This window comes from Gigantopelta aegis, chromosome 15, assembly GCF_016097555.1.
Source record: "Gigantopelta aegis isolate Gae_Host chromosome 15, Gae_host_genome, whole genome shotgun sequence".
NCBI lineage: Eukaryota > Metazoa > Mollusca > Gastropoda > Neomphalida > Peltospiridae > Gigantopelta > Gigantopelta aegis.
This window is the reverse complement of record NC_054713.1, coordinates 16,191,235-16,206,234: the sequence shown is the minus strand read 5'-3', so window position 1 is coordinate 16,206,234 and position 15,000 is coordinate 16,191,235. Positions and strand designations below refer to the sequence as shown.

General features: G+C 37.1%; 1 protein-coding gene across 1 annotated transcript in view; it reads right to left on the bottom strand.

Annotated features, from left to right (window-relative positions):
- The window catches only part of LOC121390437, a 9,623-nt gene extending 4,784 nt beyond the window's left edge, over nt 1-4,839 (bottom strand). The window contains exons 1-2 of the mRNA XM_041522253.1: nt 4,747-4,839; nt 2,044-2,179 (exon numbers count right to left, since the gene is read on the bottom strand). Coding sequence (XP_041378187.1) covers nt 2,044-2,179; nt 4,747-4,786 — 176 coding nt within the window. The 5' untranslated portion in view covers nt 4,787-4,839. The remainder of the gene's footprint in view (nt 1-2,043; nt 2,180-4,746) is intronic.
- Between the last annotated feature and the right edge of the window lie 10,161 nt (nt 4,840-15,000).

The window sequence follows — 15,000 nt, the reverse complement described above, 5'->3', positions numbered from 1 at the left end:
TTCAGCCTCCATTGAAGGGATTCGAACTATGGACTCTCAGTGCAATAGTCCAGCGGTTACCGCTAGCTACTGACAGTAGGAATACTTTATCCCAACACTACTACATACTTCGTCCTCAAGTGAGGCTACGCTCCGGAGCTGTGGGCCACAGGTAGTTGAATGTAACAGATAAATAAACATACATTGAGGGGATTCGAACCAGAGACCCTCCGTATTAGAGTGCATCTGTTTGCCAAATGGGCTAATAAGAAATTGCCACTATTTACTGCTAGGCGGGTCACTTTATACCAACATACCTCACCTCTCCCAAGTTAAGCTTCGTCCAAATATAGCAGAAAAATCAGCCTCCACCTAGAATACTCGAATCATGGACGCTCAGTACAAGACTCCAGAGCTCTATCAACTGAGTTAATAGGGAAATAGTTTTTACAAAATTCAATAAGGATGAACAACATGTTAACAGGTAACATCATAATTTGTATCTTAATTGCATTCTGAGAAAGAATTGGCTGATTTTTAGTGTGCAGTGGAGGATCCAGAAAATCGATTTTGACAACCAATGCATTTTACATTGATAACTTAGTCTGCCACTCAATAGCCGATGTATTTTACATTGATGTTGATAATCATATATCTTAGTCTGACATCCAACAGCCGATGTATTTCATATTGATTTTGTTCATCATATAACTTAGTCTGACGCCCAGTAGCCGATGTATTTCACATTGATTTTGTTCATCATATAACTTAGTCTGACATCCAATAGCCGATGTAATTTACATTGATTTTGATCATCATATAACATAGTCTGACACCCAGTAGCCGATGTATTTCACATTGATTTTGTTCATCATATAACTTAGTCTGACATCCAATAGCCGATGTAATTTACATTGATTTTGATCATCATATAACATAGTCTGACACCCATTAGCCGATGTATGTTTGTGTGCTAGAGTGTCTTTAAACATTAATTCGTTCTATGAACTTTATACTTTTCGCCATTGATTCACGTTGAAACCATGGTGTTAATCATTGGGTGGGTGAATCATTTAAGAGTAATGCTGCTTTGTAACCCTTTTCTAATGCAACAGTCAATGTTTAGGAGTATGTAGACAGGACGCTTAAACTGTAATTCTAAATCCTCACTGATTTTGGGTTTTTTATAGAATATTAAACCAGCTTCTATTGCGTATCATCTTTATGTCACGTGCGAAATTATTTTCAGTTGTCACGAGCTTTAGCAAGTGACAATGAAAATTATTTCACGAGGGACATAAACATGATACAAAATTGTAACGAGTTTAATATCCTATTTATTATTCATAATCGATTTTAATTCATATCACTAAACTCGTGTAATTGACAATCCTGGAAGGTTGCAGTGCTCCAACCAATGACGTCATCGTGTGACGACGAAGTGTAAACGTCCCACTTGACGTTCTAGTGGGACGTGTCACTTAGATATGTACCAACCATTTGGTTATTAAACCTATTTACGGATATCATAGATTTGTAGCTTCCAGGATGACATATTTTATTCGCGACAAAATAAATGCATAGATTTTCAGTCAATATTAGCTTGGGTCATTTCCTAGACTATCTGCATTGTGACCGTTTAAAGAGAGAAAACTACATGGGTGGTCGTTAGATACAATTTATGTTACAAGATAACTGATATCTAGCGGACACGAACATTACGTTCGATTTCTTACAAATCTTCAGAACCATGTTTTAAACAAATTTAAACGTCTTTTGAAACTAAAACGTATTTAAAGCCTTTGCGCGTGTAGCTAACGTACTCGTCACAGAGTAGTCAGTTTCTGGTTAGCCTTTATGCCACCGATCAATCAATTTCGATCTTGCGTTTTTCTCATTGGATGGCATGTCTGTCGCGACCTGGGCATCACCTAGGAGCAGCCAGTCGTGTGTCTTTAAATTGTTTCCTCACGTATGTGTGCTGTTAGTATGTGTTATCATAAATAAGGAACTATGTTTTTACCGACGGATACCTAAGAAAACAAATATTTTAGATGATCTTACGAGCACACTGCCCATCTCTCCTCATCAGTCATGTCCTTAAGGTCTTTTGAAACTCCAGAGTTTGTTGTTATCTCTGTACAGGTTTCTAAACTCCATTGATACTCTGCTTCCGAGCATTCCCCTTTTACCGTGATGCCTGAAATATATAACAAGAGGAAACAGAAGATATACCTTTGAATGACATATTAGCACATTTTAGAGCTACGGCGAACTGTCGTATAAAACACACTCACACACACACACACACACACACACACACACACACACACACACACACACACACACACAGCGAGATAGAGATAGAGATAGAGAGACAGAGACAGAGAGACGCACAGAGAGACAGCGAGAGAGAAATAAAAACGAGAGAGTGACACACACCCAGCGAGAGAGATATAGAGAGACAGACAGAGAGATATATAGACAGACAGACAGACATCTTTATCTGTCTCTGTCCCTCTGTATATGTATGTATGTATGTATGTATGTATGTAAGTATGTATCTATCTATCTATATATATATATATATATATATATATATATATATATAGAGAGAGAGAGAGAGAGAGAGAGAGAGAGAGAGAGAGAGAGAGAGAGAGAGAGAGAGAGAGAGAGAGAGAGAGAGAGAAAGAGAGAGAGAGAGAGAGATCCGAATGCATTATCTTGGTTGCTTCATCAGTTACTTGCATTCCCGTTTCAAAAATGAGATTTATCCTATCAATATGATGGTAATTTGTTAATTTGTAAAGAAACGTCTGTTGTTTTCCGTTGATTGTCTGTTTTTTGTGTTATACGAATGAATATATATTTAAAAGAGCTACATGAATGAATGAATGAATGAACGAATGAATGAATCATTCATTCATTCATTTATTCATTTAAAAGAGCTACATGAATTAATGACACCCCAGCAGAAAAATACATTGGGTGTCAATGGTAAACATATGGACGAAATTATCAACATCAATATGAAGTCACACACAGTGTAAAGAGCTGTTCAATGTATAAATATCACAGTCATATACACTTCAAAAAAGTAGGGAACTCTAATAACAATTTACAATTGCCAAAATTGTGCGGTATATTAGCTGCGGGGAATGGTTATATGATAATAGTGAATTAATTGGGCAAACATTACAACCGGTAGCTCAGAATTACAATAGTTTTTTATGGCCACCAAAGATCTTGAAGGACGATTCGGGTCAGAAGTGAAATTTGAAAGTTATCAGGGTTTTTTTATCAGTAAATCGCAAATTGAAACAATAAAAATGACTAAAAACAAAACAAAAAGTACTGTATATCAACACTTCAGAAATAAGTTAGTGGATCGACTCCTAATTGTCAAAATCAATGACACACCACGCACGTTACGGGGCAACTGCGTAATGCACGTGCAAACTATGGAATGTGTTTCGATGTGTTGACCTGAACGTTCTTTACTAGGATGTCTGTGGTCAAAACGTATGTTCGGTCTAATAGTTGATAGTTCCCCTGCGTTTTTTGAAGAGTATATTAATGTTTCGAATAGGCGTCAACATGTCATATAAATTTCAAAATAAGTGTTGAGGGTGGAATCGACATGATTCCACCACATTTTGTCGCCCAAATATACTGTATTTACTTCGTCGGTTAATCGAATGATTGCACTCCACCAACGTGTGGTGACCCGTCAGTGTGATCGATTCTTGACCTGAACTTTACTAGGATGTGTAAGTCAAAACGTATGCGTCTAATAGTGCGAGCAAAGAGTTTTTTTGAAAGTATTTTATTTTATTTAACGACACCAGGGTGGAATCGACATGATTCCACCATTGATGTATTCGTCGGTTTAATGATTTTTGTGGTATTGGAGTGTCAAACATAAATTGGTAAAAGTTAGACATAGCCTTAGAGAGAAGGTTTTTATTTTATTTAACGACACCACTAGAACACATTGATGTATTCATTTAATTATTTTGGCTATTGGATGTCAAACATTTGGAAAGTTAGACATAGCCTTAGAGAGGAAACCAGCTACATTTTGTTCATTAGTAGCAAGGGATCTTTTACGTGCATCATCCCAAAGACCTATAAACGAGAGAAAGCGAGCTGGATACATTTTTAAACAAGGAATTGTAAGATAAATGGTATCTAACGGACACGAATGTACTGTACTGTTTCTTACATATCTTCAGAAAACTGTTTTAAAATATATTTAAACTTCTTTTCCAACTAAAACGTATGTACTTCCCTAGCGCTTATAGTTAAGTTGTGCGTCACAGACAAGTCAATGAGGTTAACCTGTACGTCACTGACTGATCAATTCGACCGTGTGGGGGTTTTTTTGGTGTTTTTTTGGTTTTGTTTTTTGTTTTTTTTTTTCATTGGATAGTAGCTATGGCACTGGTGACCTGGTAACCACATAGGAGCAGCCAGTCGTATGTCTTTAAAATGTTATCGCACGTATGCGTGTTAACACTATATTTGTTATACAAAAATAACGAACGATGTTTTCGGATGTGTAAAAAAAAAAAAAAACTTTTTTTATCAACCAGCTTTTCACATGAATGCTATAAAGTGTATGTTTATATTCCTCCTATGCCGCGATAAACGTCCGAGTGTAATACAGTCTCGTGTTGCCTTGAACATGTGAACATGCATATTAATTATACATTTTCCGACATTTATTCTCTACCCTGTTGACGCAAACAGACTAAATATACTTACCGTAAATGGCCACGATGATAACAAACAGAAGCATCGTCATTGTTAGGTCCTACAACAAGATGTTTATATATTCCGAAGTTACAGCTTATGGATAGGCCTACTGTATATATAGATAAATCTAAATGTCAAATTTAAACTGATCTTATTATGTAATTATTTGCGATATTAACACACAAACCTCGAACTCAAAGAAGACAGCAAAAATGTAATCTCATAATTTCTTCTTTTTATATAAATAAACATATATTTGTTCGTGTAGCCGGTTGGTAGAGCGCTCGCCTTAGGTGTAGCATGTTATACAATTGATGGCATCCAGTGTTTCCTTCAGAATTCGTATAGTTCAAAATTAAAAGCAGTATCGCAGAACTAGTATATAAAAGGTCAAGATATTCATTATATCTATAGAATAAAAGTACAATAAAGGATGCCTTGCTGCTTTATAATAGGAGGCATTGGCGTAGCCAGGAGTTTATATTGGAGGTCACCTACACTGTGAATTGGATTATGGGGAGGGAGGTGTGATTGGGGGGGGGGGGGACACTACCAACTTCAAATTCTTTCTTTCCTTTCATTCTTTTTCTTTTCTTCACCACCATCATTATCGCAATCGTCTTCTTCTTCTCATTCTTCTTCTCCCCGCCCTCTTCTTTATTTCTACACAGTGCCCCACAGGCCGCTTTAAAGTCCAAACGTCATTGTTAACAACTACGATAAATTACTTACCTAACTTTAATTACCGTTAGATTTCCCTCGCATTTTGTCCAGACATAAATCTTGAAAATACTATGATAATGACACAGATTTCACATGCATGTACTAAATGTTACCTTGGAGAAAAAAAGTGTTATTTTTTCGCTATCTGTAATTATTATTTTTTTTTTTTTTTACAGAATACTTTTCAAGAGGGGTGGAAGCCTCCGAATAATGTGACGTAATTAAAATACAGCGTACGCGCATAGCTCGTTCCGTCGGGTGGTACTAACTAATCACCCGTACACCAGGAACCGAACGTCCGTGGACATATAAACACACACACACACACAGTTTGACACAAACGTATATCTCCGCCCCCCCCCCCCCCCCCCCCCCCTACATACACACATAGGCTATTTATACAGCGTATTTAATTTGTCTCTCTTGCGCTCGCTTTTAGGTTTCACCTAGTTAATATTAATTTGAAATACCTGCAGATAATATATATATATATATATATATATATATATATATATATATATATATATATATATATATATATACGGGGGGGGGGGGGGAGGGGGGAGCACAAGCCATATTTTTAAGTTCGAAACTGCAAATTGAATGTACATTAATGAGGTCCATGAGGTAAATTGTATTGACACGACATTGTAATAAACGTACTAGTAAACAAATAGATAGGGCTTCATTTTCTAGTAACGCAGGACATTATATATCATGTCTTTTGTCGGTGCCATCTCCTTGCATAAGCATTTACCCCCAAAGTAAATAATTAATAAAAATAATCTGTGATGACAGATGCTGTATCGAACTCCGTAAAAAAAAACCCTCAAAACAAACAACAACAAACAAACAAAAAAATAAACAACAAAATAACCCCCGCTCCTGTGTACAATAGCTCCGTAAAAACGAAACAAAACAAACCACACTAATAATTAAAACAAATAAAAATAAACCTTTTTTTTTTTTTTTTTTTTTTTTTTAATAAAACAAATAATAATAATTACAAAAATCGGGAGTTTATGTTTCAACTATTTATTATTTTATTACAGCGTATTAGCCGTTGTTGTTTGTTTTTTTGTTTTTTGTGTCCAGATATAATACATTTTAAATCATTTTAAAATCTCTATACACGACAGTCATGCACTGTATATAAAATTCAAAGATACTTTACACGCCTGTCGTATATATAGCCTCATCAATACTCTGTTTTGTCGTATGTTTTCAAGTCCTCATAAAAGAGTTCCAATTTTTAAAAATGAAGCTGCTTACTGGTTGTCATGGGATTCCCTCAATCGTGGTTCAGTTAAAATGTTTTGGGTGATACAATAGCGAAGTTTGTTATTCCAAATTAATGCAATTGTCATTTATAATCCATATTTAGATAAATAAGGCCCACTAAGTCTGTGACTGTGTGCCTTTAAACAGTCACAATGCAGATAGTCTAGGAAATCACCGAAGATAATATTGACTGAAAATCAATACATTTATGTTGTCGCGAATAAAATATTTCATCCTAACAGCTACAAAGCTGTGATGTCCGTAAATAGATTTAATACCCATATGGTTAAAAACTATTGGTACATAACAAAGTGACATGTCCCACTACACCGCAAAGTGGGGCGTAACACTTCAATGTAACCCAATGACGTCATTGATTAGCACACTACCACCCTACATGTACGTCAACCAAACGAGTTGAGTGATATAAGTTAAGATCGATTATAGGTAATACATAGGATACTAAACTCGCTGTCATTTCTTGCTAAAGCTCGTGACAAATGCAAATAATTTCACTAGGGACATAACGGTGATACAAAATGGAAGCTCGTTTAATAAAAAACGAAATCCGTGATATTCAAACGTTGTTCAAATATAACGTATTTACAATTACCGTTTAAGTGATCGTATATTGTCTGCATACTCTTGCAAATTGACTGTTGAATTCGAAAAGGGTTACAAGAAAACACGCATCTTAAATTTGTCATCCTCAAATGATTAATACCAAATTATGGTTTCAACGCGAACCAACGACAAAAATAATAAAATTCATAAAATGAATTAATGTTTACGAACAACCTAGTATTCAAAAACATACATCGGCTATTTTGTGTCAGACTAAGTTATAAGATGATCAAAATAAATGTAAAATACATCGGCTATTGGATGTTGGTCAGAAAAGGGCTGCAAGGCAACATGCCTCTTAAATGTGTCATCTTCCCAATGATTAATACCAAACTATGGTTTCATCGCGAATCAATGACGAAAAGTATAAATTTCATAGAACGAATTAATGTTTAAGGACACCCTAGCACCAAAAAATAAATAAAAATGCATTGGCAATTGGATGTCAGATTAAGTTATATGATGACGAACATCAATGTGAAATACATCGGCTATTGGATGTCTGACTAAGTTATATGACGATCAATATCAACATATAATACATCGGCTATTGAGTGTCAGACTAAGTTATAAGATGATTAACATCAATGTAAAAGACTTCGGCTATTGGGTGTCAGACTAAGTTATTTGATGATCAGCGTTAATGTAAAAACATGGGCTACTGAGTGTCATACTAAGTTATAAGATGATCAACATTAATGTAAAAAAACCCATATCGGCTATTGGATGTCAGACTAAGGTATATGTTGAACAACATCTATGTAAAATACATCGGCTATTCGATGTCAGACTAAGTTATATGACGATGGACATCAATGTAAAGTACATCGGTTATTAGGTGTCAGACTAAGGTATCTGATGATCAACATCAATGTAAAATATATTGGCTATTGGAAGTCAAAATGGTCATATTCAGCCAGTTCTTTCCCAGAATGCAACTATGATGTTACCCGTTAACCTGTTGTTCACCCTTAATGGATTTTGTAAAAACAATTTCCCTATCAACTCACTTGGTAGAGTGCTGGTAAACTCGTATTGAGTCCTTGGTTCGAATCCTTTCAGTGGAGGTTGATTGTTCTGTTAAATTTCGACGAAGTTTACCTTGAGGGGGCTGGATTATGTTGGTGTAAAGTGTCCCGTCTGGCAGTATCTAGTGGAAATTCCCGTATTAGCTCAGTTGGTAACGTGATGAAATTTAGAATGGAGAGTCTCCGGTTCAAATCTCCTCGATGGAGGTTGATATAATATTATCTGTTACATTCAACTAACCGTAGCCCACAGCTATCGGACGTAGCTTCACTTGCGCGGGAAGTTTGTAGCAGTGTTGGAATAAAGTGCTCCTACTGGCAGTAGATAGTGGGAATTAGTAGGTCGCTGCACTATCGGGCTGAGAGTCTGTGGTTCGAATCCCCTCAGGGGAGGCTGAGGTTTCTGTTACATTTCATAGTAAATTATTGTTGCTGGGTTGTTTTTTTGGTGGGGTTTTTTTTTGGTATTTGTGGGCTTACTTGATATATATATATTATAATATATATATATATCATAATAATATATATATATATATATAATACGTATATATATATATACATACATACATATATACATTATACATATATCATAACTATACATATAACATATACATATACAATATATAATATATATATAATATATATATATACCATATAATATCTTACATTTTCAGCGCAATCAAAGTATGTGCTATTTTTTCAGATCACATACTTTAACAATTTGAAAATGGTGCTGAAGTAAGGGACTAATAGCGCACAGCAAAGATCTATATTCAGGATGATTCCGTTAAAATTCTGTCGTCTATATGTAATGCTCTCCTAGTAAATTCACATTTGTCGCTATCATAACTGCGTAACACACATCTATAAGCTATGATACATCCTAATTTTAATTTGGGATTAAACAAAATGTATTTACACTATCAAGTTGTTGATTGTTTAGTTATTGACGTGCGCGTGTGCGTTTCGCCCACCCCCCCTCTCTCTCTCTCTCTCTCTCTCTCTCCTCTCTCTCTCTCTCTCTCTCTCTCTCTCTCTCTCTCTCTCTCGCTCTCGCTCTCGCTCTGTGTGTGTGTGCGTGTGTGTGTGTGTGTGTGAGAGAGAGAGAGAGAGAGAGAGAGAGAGAGAGAGAGAGAGAGAGAGAGAGAGAGAGAGAGAGAGAGAGAGAGAGAGAGAGAGAGAGTGGGTTTCTCTCTTTTCTCTGTGTGTATGTGACTGAATGTGTATGTGTATGTATGCGTGGTTATGTGTTTGGTAAGATCATCTTTGTGATCGATTATTTATCTAAATTTGTCCATACATGTTTTGCCTAGATGAAACTATTTATTTTTACAAGAAACTCATATTTGTCATCACTGACAGAACAGATGGCGTTAATTACCTTATCAAAACTTGGGTGCATCTTGAACTTTGACCCAGACAAAAGTTTTTGGTTAGTACTGCCTAAAAAGGGTCCGACGGAACACCGAAACGGACATAAATGGACCGAAATGAACCGACCGAAACCCCTAAATGGACCGAAACTGACCGAAATGGACCCAACATGGGAGCGAAAACCGACCGAAACGGGACAGACCCAGAAACAGACCAAAATGCGACCAAAACGGACGAAATGGACCATAAGGGACCCAACATGGTCTAAAAAAACAAGACCCTGAAAATGGACTTTAAGAATTTCATAACGGAGTCGAAGATAGTTACCGTTTAACTTTTAACCCAGAATTGTATTTCCATTACTATGCAATTACGATATTGTAGATACATAATTATTATGCAAACAATTAACACTGCATATCTTAGATTGCATATTTCAAACGTTTTTGACAGCTGTAAGGACCAAACGCAACGTACACAATTAATGCACACAATAGACATGCTTTTTTGGGTATTGGCTAGGACATGTGTTGAAAGCTCAAAATGTCCCAACTGCACAAGAGGTTACCACATGGTAATTTGTCAGGTACAAATTTGTGTTGAAGAGAGCCCAAAATGGCTCACAGAGAGCAGAAGTAGGATATAAATGAAGGGACAGTGAAAGACATAGAGAGAGAAAGAGAGAATTCCAGAGACACAGAGGCACACATAACAGATACAGCAGACACTCACCGCACAACACACAAAAACACAGAATCAGAGAGAGGAGAGAGGAGGAGAGAAGAGACTCGGAAGAGTGGAGAGAAACAGAGAGCACAGAGAGGAGTGAGAAGTGGACAGAGAGATAGAGATAAGAGGAGAGGGAGAGAAGGGGAGAGGTGAGAGAGAGAGAGGAGCTTAGATTGGAGGGGTGGAAGAGAGAGAGGGTTTTAGAGGGGTGGTTGGTGGGGAGCGTGGCAGAAGGAGAGAGAGAGACCACAGAAAGAGACAGGTGATAGCAGAGAATTATAGACCAGAGGTCATACTGAAATACAGAGACATAAATTGAAAGAAAGGGAGACAGAGAGAAGATAGAGTAGCAGAGGCGGAAGGCGGGAAGGAAATGTTTTATTTTAACGACGCACTGAACACGTTTTATTTACGGTTAGTATGGGCTACTCTTTTCGAATTAGCAGCAAGGTATCTTTTTTTATATGCATCATCCCACCAGACCAGGAAAGTACATACAACGGCCTCTGATATAACGAGTCGTTGTGCACTGGCTCGAACGAGAAATAGACCAATGGGCCCCCGACGGGGATCGATCCGCAACGACCGACCTCGCATCAAGTGGACGCTATACATTGGTCTGGCGCATTTTGGGATCTGAAATATAAATTAACCACGTTTTGGGGTTATATGGCCATCACAGATTTTGTCCTTGACAATGGCGGTAATTAAAAAAAAAAAATGGATCTGTGCCCGTTGTCGTTTGCCTTTTTTGCATAGAAATTTGTAAAATAGCATTCGGTGAATTCAAGCTGTTTTGATTGTAGTTGCATATTATTCATATTGTACACAATTAGTCCATGATCGTTTACGTTGTGAAAAACAAAAACACTAAAAAACTAAACATTTTGACTTATCTGTGATTATGTTCCTCCATTGTGGTGGGCTTTTGACGCCCCCCGGTGCGTTTTTGTGAGGAAAGTAACGTACAGAAGACCGGATGATGCAATCATTCCATAACTATTATTCGGTTTCATTTACTTTAACACCCCACCACCCTAGACCACCGAGCTTGATAAGACTTGCATCATTACAAGGAAGTATAATTTAATGATCTGCTTCGTGGCCTAATGGGGACATTCATTCTTAATCTGTTCTTATGAAATCTGTCTCCATTTTGTCACAAATTTGTCCACCATTTTAACCTTAATTAATTGAGATTGTTTCCGAAGAATCCGTGAAGTTTGTATAGTATATAAGCGTCGTTTTGAATATATATATATATATTATATATAATATATATATATATATATATATCTACTAGATATATACATACACATACCACCACACAACACATATATATGTGTGTGTAATGTGTGTGTGGTGTATATTATATTATATATATATATATATATATATATATATATAAATATATATATATAATAGATGATTATATTTACATATATGCTACTACGAAGGCTTCGAAAAATCAAATGGGCCACCACTTTATTCAGCGAAGCGGCAGAAAAACTGAGAAAGATTGGAAAGAACTACAAGTCTCCCCAGCGATGATGCGTTTTTTCACAAACCAAGAACAATTCTTGATAACATATGAAGTCCAGATGCCACAAAACCACTGCAACGTCCCCAATAGACAAGCGGATGGTTAGAACATTAACGTGTTATCGTCAAAGGGTGTCACTGTGGAAGTGGCAATCCTAAGCCACGTTTTAACACAGTCTCAGCTTTTCGCTATATGATCGCATCTGGCTGTAATACGCGGTCCCGCACAGGTGGTTTATTAACCGATTCACTCGAGCTGTCTCTTACGCTATATGTCCATGTCCCAAAATGGCATTAGGTCAATGCACAATATTACAAAATAGCATGGGCAAAATACAGCCAGAAGGTTTACCATTAAACATACATATTGTTTTTAATTTCTTCACAATGTCCTAGAAGTGAATATGTGAGCCCATAACTTGTGTCACAAATTAGGAACTATAGTGGAACCGTGTGGAATCAATGAACTCTCTCACCCGGAAGTGAGCTGTGTAGTGAGACCCTACCTCACTGACATTCATATTTTGCTCTAAGGGGTGGGCATGGAGAAACACAGCGATTTGTGAGGGGGGGGGGGGGGGTGAAATCTCAGTTAAAATTGGCTACTAACGAATATGGACGTTATTTGTTGTACAACTTAAGATGTGTCGAAATTCAAACCAGGACGGACTCAAAACATTTTAAAATCTTAGTGTTGGGGTTAACCCTGTTATTTTTCAAGTAAAAAGTGTTTACACTTATGCGATTTGGTTCTTGGTGTTAATTGGACAAGTGTCCATTACTTTAAGATATTACTAAAAGGCAGTGGACAAGAGTTTTAATGGTTTTGCATTTTAATGATAGCGACAGTCTTCCTACAGACAATTAGATACTAGGTAAGTGTGTTTTTTACTGGACAATGGCAGTCCTCGTACCGGTCAGACACCTGACTGCTATTCAGTATAATGAGCAGTCATGACATTTTAAAAATATAATTTGACTGCGCCATGCAGTGATGCGATTTTAATCATGTTAATTAATGGATTTTCTACTTCATATGAAAATATATCACATCCTCACTTCCCGTCGATGTTTTGTACCACACGATGCGACACTATCTTCTTCCAGTGAGTGCTTTTTTTCAGTGGCCGATCAAAAACTTGGATTAAGTTTGTTCTCTTTAACGACAACAACTATAGCACATTGATTTATGAACCATCGGCTATTGGATGTCAAACATTTGGTAATTTTGACATTAGTCTTAGAGAGGAAACCCGCTACATTGTTTCATTAGTAGCTAGGGATCTTTTATACTGCAACCATCCCGCAGAGAACAGGATAGCAAACACCAAGGAACATGAAATTGATTTAAGTGAATTTTACTATTTAGAATAATTAACCCATGTGTTCAATGTGAACGAACTGGGTTTACGTGAAGAAAGTTTTTCGGATATTAATTCGGACATAATGTTTTCTGCAATTGTTATTTCAAAACGTCTGGTTTATTCCTCATACATAATTTCTCTGATAGTTTCTGATAGTCGTGTGAGATGGTAGCCTAGATATGCTAAACATTGACTGGAAATTCTTCGTAGAAAAGCTGCTACAGTTTCCATTTTATCTTTCATATGCAGCATGCCCCCACAAAAGAATAGCACACACCACGGGCTTTGATATATCATTGGTGGTGCACAGGCTAGAAAGAGAAATACCCCCAATTGGCCCACTGATTGGGATCGATCCCAGACCGACCGAGCATGAAGCGAGCGCTTTACCATCGGACTACGTCCGAATCAAGTGCCTACTAAGAAGGAAATGTTTTATTTAACCGCGCACTCAACACATTTTATTTACGGTTATATGGCGTCAGACATATGGTTAAGGACCACAGAGATATATAGAGAGGGAACCCCTGTCGGCACTTCATGAGCTACTCTTTTTCGATTAGCAGCTAGGGATCTTTTTTATGCACCATCTCACAGAGAATATAATACATACCACGGCCTTTGTGACACGAGTTATAGAGCACTGTCTGGAACGAGAAATAGCCAAATGGGGCTACCAACGGGGGTCGATTCTAAACCGACCGCGCATCGAGCGAGCTCTTTACCACTGTGCTACGTCCGGCTTCTTCCTGCTAAGAGTCTCAGGAAAACACACAAACATCACGTGTATTGACCTAGTTTATATCAGGTGTTTGTGCTTTGTTTAACGACATCACTAGAGCAGATTGATTAATTAATCGTCGGCTCTTGGATGTCAAAAGAATTGGTGATTCTAACACGTAGTCATCAGAGGAAACCCGCAACATCTTTCCTAATGAAGCAAGGGATCTTTTATATTCACTTTTTTAGACAGGAAAGCGCATACCACTGCCAATGACCAGTTGTGGTGCACTGGTTGGAACGAGAAAAAAAAATCATTTGAATGGATCCACTGAAGTGGTTCGATCTCGCGACGCACGAACCTCAGCCGAACACTCAATCAACTGAGCAAGAGATTGTGTGCTGTACAAAAATTCTACCATGACTTTGGAAAATACTCGATTCTGATTGGCCAGTTACCTTAAATCCTAGGTGATTAATCATCGAGAATCACCTAATATTTAATTAGGCCAATTTACTCGCGTATGAATACAACACGGTATTTACATTTCAACATTGTCCACATAAACAAAGTGGAACTATCCTGTTTGTTCACTCCTATTTCGTCCGCGTATTAAAAATAGTTCTAACTTTCAATACGTTTTAATCATGGTAGAATGGAGATAAACATACTCTGATTTCATTTTCGAGGTAGGTTATCGGGGATTTAACACCACTAAATGTTACATTTAGCGGTGTTAAATCCATGATAACCTACCTCGAAAATGAAATCAGAGTATGTTTATCTCCTAAATATCGTAAATATTTTTATAGTAAAGAATAGTGACAGAGGAATAAAAACCTGAATGAATGAAAAGTAGCTCTAGCAGTACCGAACA